The 18,916-nt window shown below is 36.7% G+C and overlaps 1 protein-coding gene across 2 annotated transcripts in view; it reads right to left on the bottom strand.

Annotated features, from left to right (window-relative positions):
* Nucleotides 1–231: 231 nt before the first annotated feature.
* The window catches only part of NKAIN2 (sodium/potassium transporting ATPase interacting 2), a gene marked incomplete at its 3' end in the record, with an annotated part of 990,354 nt that continues 971,669 nt past the window's right edge, over nt 232–18,916 (bottom strand). The window contains exons 7-9 of one of the 2 annotated variants that reach the window (XM_081295855.1): nt 6,799–6,880; nt 6,075–6,163; nt 232–2,535 (exon numbers count right to left, since the gene is read on the bottom strand). In XM_081295855.1, the coding sequence (XP_081151981.1) occupies nt 6,139–6,163; nt 6,799–6,880 (107 nt within the window). Of the gene's footprint in view, nt 2,536–6,074; nt 6,164–6,794; nt 6,881–18,916 lie in introns of those variants that run through there. The other variant, XM_081295856.1, reaches the window with a different exon arrangement.

Genomic DNA, 18,916 nt, shown 5'->3' with positions numbered 1-18,916 from the left:
TCCGTGCACTGCAGAGATGACAGTGCCTTCATGTAAATTTGATAGGGTTTCCCTGTCAATGACATAATCAAATACACTGTGAGAGGTAACAGGGGTTTTCAGGGATGGCTCAGAAACTTAATTGTTTTTCCATTTATTTTTAAAATGCAAATTACACTAGTAAGTCAAAAAAATCACTCTGTTAAAAATACATTCAGAATTAACAAATGAAAAAAAAAAGACACATCAGGATTGTAACTCTTGCCTTCAGAATATTAGGTTTATAACAAAAGCTCAGCCTAGAAAAATAGCATTCTTCACCGGATTTTTGAGGAGGATACAGCTGTACAACTTTGATGTTTTCCCAGATAGAATCACACCACTGTGCTTACTGCTCCTAAAAAAGGCCTGTCCACTGATTACTTTTTAGTAGTCAACAACTGTTTTTGAAAATTTTGGTGGTGGTGATAGTAGTGATTTGGTGGTAAGCTGGCTGTAACTTAAAATGGGAATATGAGGGCTCATTGTCTGTATCCATATACATGTACTATAAGGTTGAATCTCTTTACAGCATGAATGTACAGTGAAACCTCATTTTAATAGTTACATCAATAGTCACATTAGAATAGTTTCTGGCATGTATAGTATGTATATTTTAGGAGTCAAAAGACAGTACATTGGTAAATATTTTTCTTGTACATTAAACATGCATGTCACTATAAAAGCATTATATGAGGTTTCACTGACGTTTGCAATTGTATATTTTATACATGTACGTATGGACAAACATATGCAAGCCACTGAGGAAAATCCAAGCACATGTGTTGGAATGTATGTTTGTGGTTTATGTTCCAATGGTAAACTTTTGTTCCTTTATTATTTTCAAATGTATATGCCTGTGTACATTACAAACATTCATGCAACACAGTTATGGGACCATTTTTATCTGAATGAGCTAAGGTCCAAAGGAGGTTTACCCAATAACTGAAACTTCATAAAAATCAAAGAGAAATGTTGCTCCATGACAATTTATAAATTTCCCAGTCTGGATTTCACCATAATTAAAGATGGTGTTAGTTCAACAAAATTTGATTTTAGTGTCTCAAGCGGATCCGAGAAAATCATGACTCATCTGAGTTACTGATAAGCCTGAGCTAATTATGTTTTCCACTAATGAAAACCAAATAATGCTTGATAATATAAAACAAAATTTCCTAGGAGTTCAGAATATTCCATAGACACATTGACCTACTATTAAGTTTCCAAAGGCATCTTGTTTGCCAACTACGTAACAGCACAGTTTTTCTGCCACGATAATACAGGAGGATTGAAATACACTCTAACACACAACAGATCCCCCAAATACCACAAAGAGATCTCAAATATTTCACCAAGGTAACTATTGTTCCCCCCCCCACCCACCCAAAAAATAATCTTGTATGCCGAAGTTAGAAAAGAAAGTTCACCTACATCGGGTCTTCCGTTTGATTTAGATATAAAAGAGTAAACATAGCTAATACATAGTCAGTTGGCCTCGGTTGATAGAAATCCACAGCTGTTTTCTGTGTTAGTAAAAGACATTTGTAGATACTTATAAAAGCACCTAGAGTGCAATAAATAAAATCAGTGAGTTAAGCCATTTTTGCTTTCTGCTCCCAATAGATTAATGAGTTAGTAGATTAATAAATTTTACTTTGTCCCACCCCAACCCCATCAGAAGACCATACCTAATAATTATAAAGATGACTATTATTGTTGTTGTTATTAGTACTTGTCTCTTTTTGGCCATCAGGGAGGCTCAACGTTACATAATGCACTTTGCTGACAGCTGGCAGTTTTCTTACACAGACACACTGGAGCTGCTGAGTTATTCAGTCTTGTTTCTCGACACGAAACACACAGACTCGAACTCATTCGGAATGAATAGCAGTGTGTTAGCCTAAAGGAATTGACTCAGGGATGTCTGCACTGAGATTCTCGGGCACACAACGCAGGTGGGTTAAGGCAAGTATGTACGGTACAGCCTTTAGGGCAAACGACCTGCCATTTCAAACTTCGGTTACAAGGTCATCGTGGCATGTTTTTGTTTGTCTTTTTTGCAATTACATTGCCTAAGTAGCTGTGGTGCTATCAAGATGTATGGAGTGCAGAAAACGGGGCTCTCAAACTAATGTGCCCCATGACTTCGCAGCTCACAGAGGTTGGCTGGCTGGGTTGCCGAGGAGTTAGTAATGGCCAGCAGGGGGCACCAACGCGTCTCCTTTTGAACTTTAAAGGCCTGGGAGAAAGGAGCCTGCTTTCAGGAAATCCAGGATGGGCGTGTCCTGCATATTTGTTTGTTTTATTTAGAAAGGAGGTCAAGTGGAATTGGTTTGTGCGTGGTTGTGTGTGTGTGTGTGTGTGTGTGTGTGTGTGTGTGTGTGTGTCCTGTTAATATGTATATATATTTAAATTCATCTGCTTCTTGCTCTTCATCAAATGCAGGAGGCCATTGCGAAACAAGTTCTTTGAGAGGTCCATGGGCTGACAAACTGAAGTCATCTGTATTATTTTGACCTAAGAGAGAGAAAAGATGTTTTTAATCAAAGGGGAGAGTGCTAGGTGCCTGTCCCTTACCACCTTTTCTCACCTCTCCAAGCACAAGTGCAAACAAAAAAGAAGGAAAGAAAAGAGAAGAAGCCCCAATTGAGTTTTAGCTAGATAAATTTCTTCTCCTTTTCTTTTTCCTTAGTGCAACTGCCTGGATAGAGAGACCCACTTGTGGTCATTCAAAAATCTATTTCTGGGGACGAATGAAATGAAGATGTATTACTGTACAATTGGGCTGCCCAATATAATGCACTGTTTTCACATGCTGCCTAATACTCCACAGGATCATCTCACTTGGCGGGAGCAGGATCAGATCTATGCTTGCTACTGTGGCAGTCCATGCAGTTACATTGCTAGAAAATTGATCTGTGGACATGGAAATTCTTTTTGCTGTAATTTCATAGTTACCAGTTGGTTTCAAAGAAGTTTATCAAAGTGTAAGGGAAAACATAAAAACCTTTCCTTTTAGATGGATTATAGATAATCTGAAAAATTGCAAAGCAAGAACATTCACAAAACCTAACTAAAAATAACAAGGACTGTGCATTCATTGGCTATGGGCACTGAAACAGGGCTGTGACCGGCAGGCAGTATTGGCAGTGACTTCACAGCTTTGTCCAGGGTCCTGGCCACAGAAGGTTTGTGGGATAGAATGAAAATCCCACAGCTAAAACTTCACATTACTTTTTAGCATTTGCTTTCTTTCAAAAGGACAGCTTTTATTTCCAGTTGCTCTATAATATTGTTAGGGTGCACGAACTGGCTCATGATGTTAAATTACTCTTACTTTACAAGACATATTTATGGCAAGTTGACAGGAGAAGGCACACTCCAAATGACAAAGACAGAGGAGATGCTCAGGTCTCTGCCTCTCAGCAGGGAACAAGGTTTGTAGGTGAATCAGTTTTGATTTTTCACAGGATTTGAATAGGCAGTTGCTCTCAGATGAATGGTTTTGAGGGTTACAAAGTTTAAAATGCTCTTCATTCAACATAGCATAGTGTAAAATCAAAAGGGAATAGAGGGAATGTACAGAAAGGGGAAGGTGCAGACTTTTATGGAAATAGGGCCGTTAAGTCAGTGTAAGCTACACCAACAAGAAAATAAAATCAGGGAATGTAACATGAAGTCGAACTCACAGCCCACCTTAAAATTTGTTGAGGACTGAATTAAGGGGATTAGGAAAAGAGGTTGATAATCCTGGCTGTACCACCAACAAGTTGTGTGACGGTTGTTTTCCTTTCTCTTGATTCAGTTTCCTCATCTGTAAAATAAAATCTTTGTATTCTAGGATCCAAGGTTTCCTATGGGATGCTTTGTGGAAGAGGTGATAGTAGGATTTTGACTTTAATATTTTATGTACCTTAAGTATCCCTGACTTCTTAGATTTGAATTCCATTAAACACGTAAATTAGTTCCTAAGCAACAAAACTTGAAGGGTCTCATATAATTTTACTATTCATGGGCAGTATTTTTATTACTTCCACTTGGCTTTTAAACTATTTTATTTAACAAAATCATGAGAAGTTTTGTCTTCAAGGAATTTAATCATTGACAAAGATATTCATTTTTATAAAGTCCCTGTTTAAATATCAACATTAGAATTATAAATGCCTGGTTTGAAACAATATGCTGATTATGTATAATTAGCATTATGTATAATTAGCCTTCTCATGTTATTATTATAGATAGCTCAAAGTTAGATGAGTGGTTACATCTAATTTATTATGGCTTGGTGATCTTTACTGATCATTTATATTGACCAACACAATGCAATGTTATATAATATAGTCAATATCAAGCAATGCATGCCTTGTAGATATTTGATCTACTCTTTTAAGCTCAAATATATTGTTATTTGTTACATGAGCTAATATTATATGTCATATGTCATATACAGAGGATATCCTTTGGGAAATGAGATATCTGACTTGACAAGGCTTTTCATGATGATGTTGGTTGACATAAGAATTATTTTCACTGTTAATAAATACTGTTTATTAAGCACTTACTATGAGACATATCCTATGTCTTCTATGTTTTACCTGGATTTTTTCATATAATTTCCGAACAATTAAATGAAGTACATGTGTTGTCATTTCTATTTTTCGGGTAAGGAAACTTAGGCTTGGTGAGATTAAAGTTTTTCAAACAAAGTTATACGATCAAGGTTATAATGAATTTAATCTCAGGCAGTATACTACTCCTGATTGCTTTGCCCTTTTAAAATAGCACACCTTACAGATGTTTACTCTAAAATATTGAGAAGAATGGCAAAGAATTCAAAAGATGTATAATTTTGTATTTTTGTTCTTGGAATTTCATGGAGGGGTACTTTACCATGGGGCAACATCCCTAGTCCATTTTATTTTTTATTTTGAGACAGGGTCTCTCTAAGATTTCAAGGCTGGCCTTGAATTTATAATACTCTTGTTTCAGCCTTTCAAGTTTCTGGGATCACAGGTATACACAACCTCACCTGGCCTAATTTTATTTTTTGTTGTAGCTATCAGATTTTTCTGAGAGGTTTGGGTAGATACAGTATAAAGAGTATATTGCAAAAAAATAAAAAAGAGAGTATTAGAGGAAAATAATGTTAAGAAATATTTTATATAGGAAGTATATTTTAAAATAAAATTTAAAGACAGTGAGGTTTCAAAGAGCAAAATTTGGGAAAAATATAATATCTGGTGTCAAAAGAACAGCAGGACAATTGGAAATAACTGTGTCCTTTTTTTGGAGAAGGCAAGAGTTGAATTTGGTTGGGAAAAAAATGGCTTGAAGGAAGATATCAGTCTATTTATGAATTCACTGGATTCAAAGCATAAGGAGGCTAGGCCAGTTTTCATTCACCATTACATTTACCCTACCAACTCCCAGCATCATCTGCAGGTGGTTGGGACTCAGACATTATTAGCACTTGAAGAGAAGATATTTAAATAAAATATTGAGGCCAGGTCAGGTTAGACTTGCAGGCTATGGCAAGAAGTTTGGATTCTGTTCAGTAGGTAACAGGGAGTAACTGATGGCTTTTGGGCAGAGAGGTGAAATTCTCAGAATAGTACTTTGGGAAGATTAATTTGGCAGCCATGTGGAGGATGGGATGGAGGTTCTGAAATAAGGAAGAAGCTGGAGTTAGGGCAGTGGTGGTGGACATGTAAAGAAAGGCTTAGACACGCAATGCTTTGAATGACATATAGTATCCTCTAACTTCTGAATCAATAAAGTCTCTTCTATAAGTGATGACAGCAAATGCTTGCAGAGAGCTACCAGGACACAAATAAAAAAGGCAGGCACAATACATGGATCATTCTCTTTTTAAAGAGAAGCTTAAAAGGATTGTCTACAGATTAATCTCTTTGGAGGAGAAATACCCCCCAAATCCATTGATTATCCTATACACTAAAGATATTAAAAGGTAAATGATTTAATGGTGGAGGACAAGGACAACAAACACATATCTTCAAAGAGAGAAGTTCACATTTTAAAATGAATTGGAATCTTACTTTCTATTTTGATCTTCGCTTGCAATTCAGCATATCACTTGATGCTGATATATAGAATTTGTTATCAGTTGTTATCCAAGGGAATTTGCCTAAACACAGATATAAAAATCAGGCTCTGATTATATGTCTGCTCTCTTGAGTGCTAGAGTTCAGGGTTTGATAAGTTTCAGTGTTATTGTCCTAGTTTCATTTGCAATTTCACATTAGAAAAATGATAGAGAAGGAGCATTGCTCTGTTTTTAAAATTTCCTTTTGAATACTATGTATAACCATGGTGAATTATAATTAAGCATTTAAATGAGAACTCTTTTGAGAGTAATATGGAAAGCTGATAATTATACCAGGACAACCAACGTAAATTGGGACTAACCTGGGAAAAGCAGAAAATATGGTTTATATATAGTTTTTATACAATAGTGTACAATGTTATATCATTTTCAGAATATATAACTTTGTGGTAATTCAATTCTTGGAATATAATATACAGGATTTTGAGTCATGTAGGTGATATTTATGTAGGACTAATGGCAGAGATGGCATTTCTGTTAAGGTAAATTTAAAAAAAATTATAAATAAAATATCAGAATTATTCCATTCAAATCAATATTAATAGTGAAAATATATAACTGAAGAAGAGCTTCATGCCATCTGTTTTGTGCCATGATACATTTTCTTGACCATTTTTTGGTATCCCAGAAAAATACCTCCAAAGCAAGGTACTTACATGTACATAGGCTGAAGTTGTAAGTGAGACGTCTTCTGGGGCCCTTGGTAGCCATAAGAGTCAAAGCCACCTATGAAATCAACTGAAAAGGAACAATTTCCTTCATTAGTTAATTTCACAGAAGAACCCACTCCTGGTTAAGGTTCACACAGATTACAACATAAGACTTTTAATAATCTGTTAAACTAAAAATAATTGTGGACAAAAAGTAAAAAAAAAAAAATTCTTCAAGGTAGTCATTTCCACTCCTCCAATGGTGAAATGCAATTATTGTCTTATAAGACTGTATTCACTTGGGAGAAGAAATTATGAACTTTTTTTCCCAGCAATTTTAAAATGCCGTATGCCTTTTTGGCTAATATGGAGATTTTATGTATTATGTTATAAATGTTATGTCATAAAAATAATGATTGCCCAAGGGCATGTATCTATCATTAGTTGCACATGAGCAATAATATGTACTCTGATTGTTGAGTACAAGGTGCTGTGGTGGAGTCCATGGAAGTTAACTCAACATGGATTTCCCTGCCATCATGTGTTTTACAATCTGAAACAATAAGAGTGAAGTACTCAAAGGCCATACAGACCCAGATATTTAAGATACAATGAGATATAACCAGAGTTACTGTGGGACATGATGTTTTACAAAATGGCTGCAACAGTATCTCCTATCCCACATGTTTTCACAGCCTGATCTTTAAACCCGTCCCATCCAGTGGTTGGAGCTTGTGGCCCTTTCCTCTTGAACATGGGCACACCTTTGTGGTCATTTGAAAATAATAGAAATGATACTATGTGACTTGCAGTGGCAGATCATAAAGGTGTCATACACTCCTCTCGCTCTTTTGGGCAACACAGCCACCATTGCATGAGGAAAGGCAAACTAGCCCACATGGACAGAGCAATGGAGAACCATCGATAGGTGCTGAAGCCGACAGGCTAGTGAGGTTCCAACCCATAGGCAGCATCAACATCCGGACATATGAGAGAAAATGCCTCTAAGTGATTCCAGACCCCAAATGTTGAGTCAGTTCTGTTTTGAAGTCTTCCCAGCTCAGGTTCCTGACATCAGCGAAGAGACATAATCCATTCCTCTGGGCCTGAGTTATTAACATACAGAATCTATGAGCATAATAAATGATTGTCTTATATCTCAAAGTTTTGACAGAAATGGTAATGGAGACAGTAAATAGTAATAGTGACATGAAAAAGTTTATAATTTTTTTATTTTTATTTCTGGATATAGAGGTTGTGTGTGATCGAAGATAAAAGGCAAAACAACAGGAGGCTGATGAGCTAGATTACAGGAAAGACAGGCACAGGGAAATAGAGGTTGAATTAGGATGCACTAAGACACCTCGACTTTTTCTAGTATTGTATCCTATTGGCTTACTTTGTCTAGTTTGTGTTCTCTTGTCAATATCCTAGGGTGCTCCATATGGAAACTAAAGCAAGGAACAATGTAACATAAAGTCTATGATATCTGTGCTTTGAGGAAGCCTTTTCCCATTTAAAAAAAAAAAAGATCATATTTTTTAGAGCATTTTAGGTAAATTTAATTTGTGCTTTTGCAAAATTTAGCAAAAATACAGAGATTCCTCAAGGCCCTGCCTTATATATGCATGGCCTCTGTCACTATCAACATCTCTATCAGAGATGGAGTTACAAGTGATGAATCTATGTTGACACATGATTATCACCCCAAGCCCATTGTTGACATTGGTCTTCACTCTTGGTGTTGCAAATTCTATTGGTTTTGGCAAGTGTGTGGCATGTATCCACTATTATACTATCAAAATAGACTTCCTGCCTTAAAAATACTCTGTGTTGGGGCTGGGGATGTGGCTCAAGCGGTAGCGTGCTTGCCTGGCATGCGTGCGGCCCCGGGTTCGATCCTCAGCACCACATACAAACAAAGATGTTGTGTCTGCCGAGAACTAAAAAAAATAAAAATTCTCTCTCTCTATCTCTCTCTCTGTCTTTCTCTCTCTCTCTTTAAAAAGAAAAAAAAGAAAAAAAAATACTCTGTGTTCTATCTAACCAAGTCTCCCTCCCCATCATCCTTTGGTAATCACTATTTTTCACTGTCTCCATAATTTTATCTATCACAAGTGTCATAGAGTTGAAATCATATATATATATATATATATATATATGTATCTCACATGGTAATATACATTTAAGTTTCCTCTAAGTTTTTTATTTATTTCTATATTTTTTGGTACTGGTGATTGAACCCAGAGGTGTTTTTTTTTACCACTGAGCAATATCCCTAGCCTTTTTTTTTTTTTTTAACTTTTGAGACAGAGTCTCTCAAAGTTGCTGAGGGCCTCACTAAGTTGCTGAGACTGACCTCAAACTTGGAATTCTCTTGCCTCAGCCTCCTGAGTTGTTGGGATTACAGGCATGAGCCACTGTACCTGGCTACTTCATGTCTTTTAGTGACATGTAGTTGGTTTCTTTTAATCATGAGAAATACTTTTTTAAAAAATTTATTCTGATTTGTTATACACAATGGCAGAATGCAATTAATTTCATATTACACATATAGAGCCCAATTTTTCAAGACACTGATTGTATACAAAGTATTTTCACACCATTATTGTCTTATACATGTACTTAGGGTAATGATATCTAACTCATTCCACCATCATTCCTACCCCCTTGTCCCCTCCTTTCCCTCTTCCCTTTGTTCTATCTGAAGTTCCTCCATTCATCCCATGACCGCCCCCCCCCCAATTGCCATTATGCGTCTGCATATCAAAGAAAACATTTGGCCTTTGTTTTTCTGGGATTGGCTTGCTTCACTTAGCATTATATTCTCCAACTTCATCCATTTACCTGCAAATGCATGATTTTACTCTCCTTTAGTGCTGAGTAATGTTCCATTGAGTATATATACCAAAGTTTCCCTATCCATTCATCTACTGAAGGGCATCTGGGTTGGTTCCATAATTTAGCTATGGTGAATTATGCTGCTATAAACATTGATGTGGCTGTGTCCCTGTAGTATGCTGTTTTTAAGTCCTTTGGGTATAAATCGAGGAGTGGGATAGCTGGGTCAAATGGAGGTTCCATTCCCAGTTTTCCAAGGAATCTCCATACTGCTTTCCAGATTATCTGCACCAATTTGCAGTCCTACCACTCCAGTCAGAGTGGAAGCTATTAAGAATACAAGCAACAATAAGTGTTGGCGAGGAAGTGGTGAGAAACACTTTTTGTGAGGTAGATAGCCTCTTTTTCCTTATCAGAAGTGGAGAGATCCTGATATTAGGAGGACATGAGTTTAAGTACTATTTGGTCTACCTGATGGTTGCGTTATCTTAGGCAGGTTACAAATTCTAAATTGGTGATAGCTTTGGAACTTTACCATGTATTTAATTTTATAGAAGAAAAATTTTAAAAGTGAATTTCTATTGTTTTCTACATTGTTCGCATTTGTATTTTAGCTTATATAGACAATATCAGAAGAGCTGTACAATAATTAAATGGCAACGCTATTGACAGTTTGTACTTTGAGAAATTTTTTTTTAAGACTAGTGCTTTAGTGCCTGAATTCCCATTTTTAGGGTGAGCTCTTGCCAACAACGGACTTAATTATGAACAAGTTTCCTGAGAATTATTCACAGGGTTAAAGCTTCATGACTTTGGTGCTAGAAAATAGAGTGGGCCACAGTAGATGGAGGACAGAAATAAGCAATAAGGTCTCAATGAAATTGAGATCCAGATTTATTGTGTTATTGTTATTGTTGTTGTTTTGAGATATTTCATTAGCTTGTTTCCAGAGACTGCAGATAAGCCAGACGGTGATTATGAACCAAAGATTTTGGAGTACACCTAGGGATGGAGTACCTGAGGAAATAAGATAAATCTTCAAGTTCAAAAGACGGAAGTAGGACCAAAAGTGGGGACTAAAGTTGAGTAACACACAAAGCAGACCTCCCTAAGACACAGGGAGAGGCCAGGAAGGACTTATGGTGTGTCCTGAACATGAATATCCTGAACACTAATAGTGCCTAAACTTTAATGTAGTTTGAATCCTCTGGGGCTTGCTCTTTATTTGCCATGATCTGTATGTTGGGAATGTGGGTAGAACTGGCTCATAGCTACCCAGTTGGGGAGGAGAACACAAACTCCAAAGGAAGGAGCCCAATTTTCCAGATTCTTCTGAGTGTTCAGTTGGACTGGATCATGGAAAATGTTCCAACAGTCAGAGATCCACGATGAAGATGAGAAAAAGAAGAGGCTCTGAATATAACCAGGGTGATTTTTACTATTTAACTCAGGAGGGGACATTCAAATTTAAGCCAGTAGCACAGGGCATATTTTCTATAGTTTACATGAAATACATGCCAGAGCTCATAGCCTAGGAAATTGTGCATGACCAATTTCCATGTGCATTTGGTTCTCTGTAATTGTTTGGATGTCTTTCTAAGTGACTTTAGGGAGGAATAGAAATCAGCTGTAACCAGTTGACCACCATTAAGACCAAAGTGAATCAGCTAGGTAAACCTGATCTCTGAACCCTTTTACAAAGGGTCTTTCAGTGCCTTATGCTTTAGGATGCCACATGGGTGGTGAGCAGAGGTGGATGAAATGGCCTTATTACTCTCAAAAAATTGAAATACTGGGGTTGGCTTACGTTTTAAAGATATCTTTAATACCACTTTGATCTGTTCTCAATTTCTTTTAAATGTTTCTTCAGGCTTTATAGGAGCTACTGCTTACTGTAAAATTTTTCTGAGCAATAGGGATTATGAAACAGCTGATAGATCCTTCTCCAGGTAATTATGATAAGAGTTACTTGTGGGGTCATAGCCCACCTCTGCATTATTTTGAAAAAAGAGTATCTTTTTATCAATAAAGATCTCTTTAATTTCTGAAAATAAAAATAAAATACATTCCCAACAATTGTGAAGTGTTTAATAGTGCCTAAAGCACTTTCAAGAGATATCATTTATCTTTACAATATTACTGTCAGGTGGGTAGGAATAATTAACTTCATTTTACAAATGAATACAGGTTTATTGCTGGAGGTAGTAAACAGCAGAGGACAGGACTAGAAGTCAGGTATTTTCTTTCCTTCCAAGTATATTCTGCTTTCACTCTTGCCATTCTAGTAAATTCCTGGAACGTTTTCAAAGGTGATCAAAGGTTTCAAGTCACCCGTTAGATTAAATCTAAAATCTTTAGAATTTTATTTTCTTTCCACATTATTTGCCAAAAGTTTTGAGTATTTCTTTTGTGTTCTCTACAGATTATAGGGTCTTCTTTTATTATTTATTCTCCAGCATCATTATTTGTGTTCCTGGAAATTTTTGCTCTTTTTGTCTCCTCCTTATCTCCAATCTAATATTCTAGAAATATTGTGATGTGAACAGTGACTGGCCCAGTTGCCACTGGGGTGTATCCACCAGTGACAGTTACCAATGATGTGTTGTGAGTTCTGCAATATGTCTCGAAAGGCGATGAGGCAGGTGCAACTAAAGGCTTAGTTCATTGGCTTTTGTCTAATAAATGATGCAAGCCACCACATAAGCACTCAAGTAGTCCTTCCTTCTGAAAATTGTTTGTTTATTATCAGCACCATCTTGCATCACTCTTATTACAGTGAGGTTTTTGCAAAGTAATAAGGGATGCTTTCTTTATTTCAATGTGTCATATTGTCTGTGTTACACTTCAATGCTCAATAGAAAATGTGAAAGGGGAGTTGCTGAAGTCCTGAGTTAGAATTAGGAGGATGAGAAAGGAAAGAGGTCAATGAATGCAAAATAAATAGACAACGAGGTAGAACACATGAAACATATAGTGTTTGAACATGAAGAAGGGGAGGGGAAGGAAAGAGTCAAGGTTGATTCTCAGAAGGTTTTTTTATTAAGGTAATGTTGCCTCTTGCAACAGAACAAAAAAGAATGTCAGGAAGAAGCTGGTGTCTGGCTTCCTTTTGGAAATGCAGTTTTTAAGTTATAAGTGGCACCCAATTGGCAAAGTCTAGGAAAAGGGAAAAAAATAAATGTAATTGGTGCAAGGTGAATTGGGGACTTGCTGAGATTTTAGAGATGAATTTCTGTTTTCTCAGCTTTATTTGCTTCATTGCAACCTATCTCTACCTGACATATTATAAATCTATTTGTCGATTGCCTCTGCCACTATGATGTAAGCTGCACGTGATTTACTGTTCTTTGTTATTTATTGTTTACGACAATAGCCTGGGAACTCAGAACAATATTTGGCTCATGGATGGCACTCAATTCATATTTACCGAATGAACTCCATAGACCCTTTATGCTGCAAAGGAAAATAAGGCACTTGATCCATGCATGGAAGATGCTAGCAAAATTTCCAGATGAAATTGGATTGAGTGTTTTTATCCTTTCTTCCACAAGGTCTTGAATGATGTAAGAAAAGCAAAAACATTTCATAGAAGATTTGGAGTGTTAGTTGTCAGTTAGGTGCTTTGAGATAAACAAAAGAATCTTTTTGGATATCAATGGTAAGAAGCCACCTCTGCAACTTTTCTGGTCAAGGACGGTGGAAGAAAAGAGGCTAGGATGTGCTTTAGCATTAACATGGCTAGGTTGAGAGGGTCATTCATTAATGAATGCCAGACAGCATCACAAATGTTAATCATTGGTAGGAAATACATGATTCTCTTTCTGGATAGTTTGTGGCATCCTAAGCAGAGACTCACAACTAGGCAGAGAGTGACAAAATAATAGAGCTTGCATTTGTTCAGTCATTGCCTCATTGGAGGAGTTTATCTTTGACCCTTCAAAGACAACTCAGGCTTTTTAAAAAATAGCTTTTTTTGAGGTGTAGTTGGTATACAAAATCCACACATACTTTATATATACAGTTTGAGGAGTTTGGTATTTGCATGCCTTTGAAACCATCACCACAATCAAGGTATCAGACATATCAATCATCTACAAAAGACAACTCAGGAATGTTATCATCTTCTTTGCAAGTGTGGCTACAGGGTTTTCTCTTAGCCTTAGTTTTCCTATCTGCAATCTGGGTATGTTCATATCTACTGACCTATGGAGGCACAGGGAAATCCAATTATTTTAAATTAGTAAAATGCCATATCAGTTAAATTGCTACGACTTAATCATGTTTGTAATAGTAGAATTTAGAAATAATAGAATAAGAGAAAAATGTTTCATGAATAAATATTCTTTAATAAAATATATTCCCTGTGGTGAATCTCTGTTTTATTTAAACCTTTAAATCATGAACACAGAATTCAGCAAACCTAAAGCTGCCTTTTTAAATACATGTTGGCAGCGAGGTATTGTAATATAAAATTGTCCCTTGGTTATTAATGACAAAGCCACTAGTCAACACTCTTTTAGAGACAGGGCTGAAAAAAACCACGAGGGAAAAATTTAAAAGGCAGTTCACAGAAAACTAAGCCTAAATATTTAGAAGAACTCATTGAAGGACGTTAAAGAATTTGTGTGGGCCTATGAAAATAGAGTGTCTGTCCATTACCTCTGCAGGTATGAATTTTAATGGTACTTACTCAACTTGCACAAAAGGAATTTAAAATACAACTAACCATAGGCCAAATGGAAAAAGAATAGCCTTCTTCCCACACAGACGTGGTGGCAGCAGTTCAAGCTGACTGGGTGAGCTTGGGGTTTTCAGTCTGGACTGAAATCTCCCACTGGAGAGTGAGTTCTCCCTACCCCCACCATTAGGAAAACACAGTCCTTTGTAGGAGCACTTAATCTTGTAGTTGTCTGAAAGATCACTAAAGTGTGAGGCTACTAAGGGTTTCTAGCAGATAAAGTACACGTTGAATGAAATGAGTCTGATTAGCTAAATCCGGCAGAAGCTTCACTTCCTAACCGTCTTGTCAGATATGTTTTTTCAAGGTCTTAGGATCTTATTTTCCATGTTTCCCTCTTAGTTGTCTCAGAATCAGATCCTTATTATTGTAAACTTGGTAATACATGTGCACATGTTGAAAAAATGAAGGCCCAAAGCAGTACCAAGGTGTCATAGTAAATAAAATATTTATTTAGTTAAAATATCTTTGAAAAAAAACGCTTTAAGCTTTTAGTTCCAAAGACCTAGTAAAAAAGGAAATATAATTTCCACCAGAAAAAAAAAAAAAAAGATTTTGTCAGGTTGTTCTTGTCTCTGCCAATTCTCAGGAAAAGCAATACCCAGGGATTGTAAGAAATACATGAGAGTTTTTTTGCTGAGGACAGAATCTTGATATTAGATTGTCTTCTAATAATAGAATGCTATCATTGGATACATCACAGGGAAGCTATGAGGTAGCAAAAAATTGAGTCAGTTATCAAGAATATATATAACAATAAATGTTGGCGAGAACGTGGGGAAAATTTTCACTTATACATTATTGGTGGGACTGCATATTGGTGAAACCATTATGGAAAGCAGTATGGGGATTCCTCAGAAAACTTGGAATGGAAGCACCATTTGACTCAGCTATCCCACTCTTTGGTTTAAACCTAAAGGACTTAAAATCAGCATATTACAGTGATACAGCCATCAGTATTTGTAGCAGCTCAACTCACTATAGCTAAGCTATGGAGCCACTAAATGAATAGAGAAAATGTGGTATATATGCACAAAGAAATATCACTCATCTATAAAGAAAAATAAAATTATGGCATTTGCTGGTAAATGGATGGATCTGAAGACTATCAGGATAAGTGAAATAAGCCAATCCCCAAAAGTCAAAGGCCGAATGTTCTCTCTGATATATGGATGCTAACACACAATAAGGAGTTGGGAGGGAAGAATAGAAGTTAATTGAATTAGACAAAGGGGAATGAAGGGAAGGGAGGAGGGATGGGAATAGGAAAGACAGTAGAGTGAATCAGACATAACTATGTTCAATGCTCATATATGAATACATAACCAGGGAAATTCCCCATCATGTACAACTGGAAGAATGGAATCCTAATTAGAATAAGTTATACTCCATGTATGTATAATAAATCAAATTACACTCTATTGTCATATGTATATAAAAAGAACTAATACAAACATATTATGGGGGCTGAGGCTGTGGCTCAGTGGTAGCGCACTTGCCTGGCATGGGTGAGGCACTGAGTTCAATTCTCAGCATCATGTATAAATAAAATAAAGGTCTAGCAACAACTAAAAAATATTTAAAAAAACATTATGTTTAGATTCAGGGTCCCATCTTTTTTGGAAAAAGGATTTATACAAGAGGGTTGGTTGGAATTATGCTTTAAAATGTATATTTAGGCTATTTACTAATGTGATTAGAATTATGTAGTCCAGGAGACTAGATGGAGAAAAAAAAATTAAATGAAAGAACTCTGTACTACTAGGAACATAAGAGAGGAAGCCATTAACAGAAGCTGAGGAGAACTGAGCAGGTCTATGGAGACCCTTTAGACACTACTTAGTTGGTTAACTATATAGTCTGACAAGCAATAAAATACCCCATGTGGCCTAATGTAAAAACAAAAACAAACAAACAAACAAAAAAAAACAGAAAGATATTTTATACTAAAACCCAAATACATAGAACTGAGTTTCCATATTTCAAATATTTTTGGAAATCACCTTGCACATTATCAGAAAGGACTGAGAGAGGCAGGACCAATCTGGTGTTTGGGTCCTTGAAGCCTAACAAATATATCAGCAAAGGAAGCTGTCCAAAGGAGTAGTTGAGAATAAGGACACAGAAAGACCTGCATCCTGGATTAGGCAGGCAGAAGGTCAAGTTCAGTGGACGAATTACTTTGCAGGGGAAAATCTTATCTGTTCTTCTCAGATTTGGGCACAGTTTTAAAGAGGCAAAAGAATAATCATCAGTGTAGAGAAGTATTGAGTTCTGGAGGGGAAATTGAAGGAGTTTTTGTTTGATAGCACTGACTTTCTCAGATTTGAGTATTTGGTTTAAGGAGGCTGGAAAGGTTAGGAACAGGTCCCATGGAGAGTGTGGCACACTGTGGGCCGAAGAGTAGAAAGCACTGTTAAGCAGGACCAGCGTCCAGCTGGGTGAAGCAAGTACACATAGGCAGTGGGGCATAGTGACTTTCCAGCATTGGGAAACTACCCAGGATGAGAAGTGGAGAAATGGAATCTGAGCCTCCTCAGGCACGGATGTTGAAAAGCCAAGCATGGAGGTAGGGTTATGGGAGTACCACCACTTTTGCCAACCCTGGGGACAGATGAAGGATAGGAAGATGGGAAGCATGAGAAAGCCCAGGGTTCTAGTGCAAGGAAGCTCCCAAATAGCAGTGAAGACACCTCTTTCAGGAAGGAGGCAGAAGAATGAAAGGAAAAGATAGGAGTCTACAGCTGGTTGGAGAATTTCAAGAACAGGTGGTCTTAGACAAACCTTCTACCACCATACTGAAGGTGATCCCAGTATATCCTTCCATGATGAAGAAAATGAAGCGGTGGATGAAGTGAGTGGTATGAGGTGGGGTAGAGCTGTGAAGCTGAAGAAATTGTAAAGCAAGAGTTGGAAGATTGCATATCCAGATATCTTTGATACTTTCCATAAATGTGGAGAAGCATGCAGAACAGGATGAAGTAACTAAGTCAACTTCACCTTCAATATGTCTGGGCTCACTTTGTGTCACACCACTGGGATGGATTGGATTCTCTGTATTGCTCTACCCTGGTAGAATTGCTTCCAATTATATATGACATGCCTTTCAGACAAAATTGGAGGGAACAGCAGTTATTACAGTTATAGGTGAGCTAGTTAGACAGGACTTGGCATGTCTTCTCAGCTGACATCCAGGATATATTTAGAATGCACAGACCATTTAAATGTAGCAGTTTTAGTTAAGATCATGGACGCATTAACATATGTATATTTAGGGAAATAAAAAAATAAACATGCATGTTATAATCACTCATTAGAGAAGTATTCCTCACCTTGAAATTTTTGCTGACATTATCTTTTTATCATTTTTTCAGCCTCCAGAGTAGAAAAAATCACAAAACGCCTGAGCCTAAATTAATCATAATCATCTTAGTAGAACAAGAGTAGCAGTTTCAGGAATGAGAATGTTCTGTGATTACTCTTAGCATTTTATTGATACATGAGCAGATTGAAACTAGATTTGTTATTTTGAGCTCATTAAAAACATTTAAAATTGTACTTGTGTGAAATATGGTGTACATCTAGTCAACATGGGCACAAACAGTAGTTTTCTCTTAAAAATATGTGCATAGTTTATTAAAAACCTATATATCTTTCTGACTTGTCCTTCAGTTTTATCTGAAGTGTCACTGCCTCAGGAAGGAATGTCCTTTTCTTCTAAACTACATGAGATTCTCTTGCAGTGCATTCTTATGGTACCCTACTATCTTTGTCTGCATTTCTGTGGTTTTTTTAAATTCCTCTTTCTATTGGAATTGTGTGCTACACCACAGTCATTATTAAGGCAAAGAGTGTATCTATTTGGTTCTCTGCTTCATCCCTGATGACTGCCACAGAGTAGCTGCTCAATAAATATTTGTTGGAAGAATCTATCTGGATATTCAAGCCAAGTACATAGGAAAATATAGTAATAATTGGGAGGCTTATAATAATTCAGGCCACTTCTGCCTCTAATGGTTGTTTGACTTTCTGCAAGACAACTCAAGTTTCCTGATCATCAACAAAAAAAGTAAGAGATTGCTAAGATTGTTCATAGATCTATGATTCTGCAAATTCTATATTTCTAGGATTGGTTTACATATCAATGGTAGCAATAAACTGTTTAAAATGAGCATATCTGTAAAAACATAGTGAATGGGGAAAAATCGTGCAAAGGAGTTATTTCCATCTGGCTGTTACTATCATGCATTGATTTTACTATGCAAATTTTCTGGGAGTTGAGCTGCTGAATAGAAGATATGTATACAGTCAGTCCTCCAGATCCAAGAGTTCTACATTCATGGATATTACCAATCATGGACTGAAAACTTGGGGAGAAAAAGTTGTGTCTATACTGAACATGTAGAGATTTTTCAAAATATTTATTTATTTATGTATCTTTAGTTTTAGGTGGACACATTATTTTGTTTTTATGTGGTGCTGAGGATCGAACCCAGTGCCTCATGCATGCTAGGCGAGCACTCTAGCACTGAGCCCCAACTCCAA

Source organism: Spermophilus citellus (genome assembly GCF_964194105.1).
Source record: "Spermophilus citellus genome assembly, chromosome: 5".
In the NCBI taxonomy this organism is placed as follows: Eukaryota; Metazoa; Chordata; class Mammalia; order Rodentia; family Sciuridae; genus Spermophilus; species Spermophilus citellus.
Note: the sequence above shows the minus strand (reverse complement) of the source record. Positions and strands in the feature narration are given on the sequence as shown.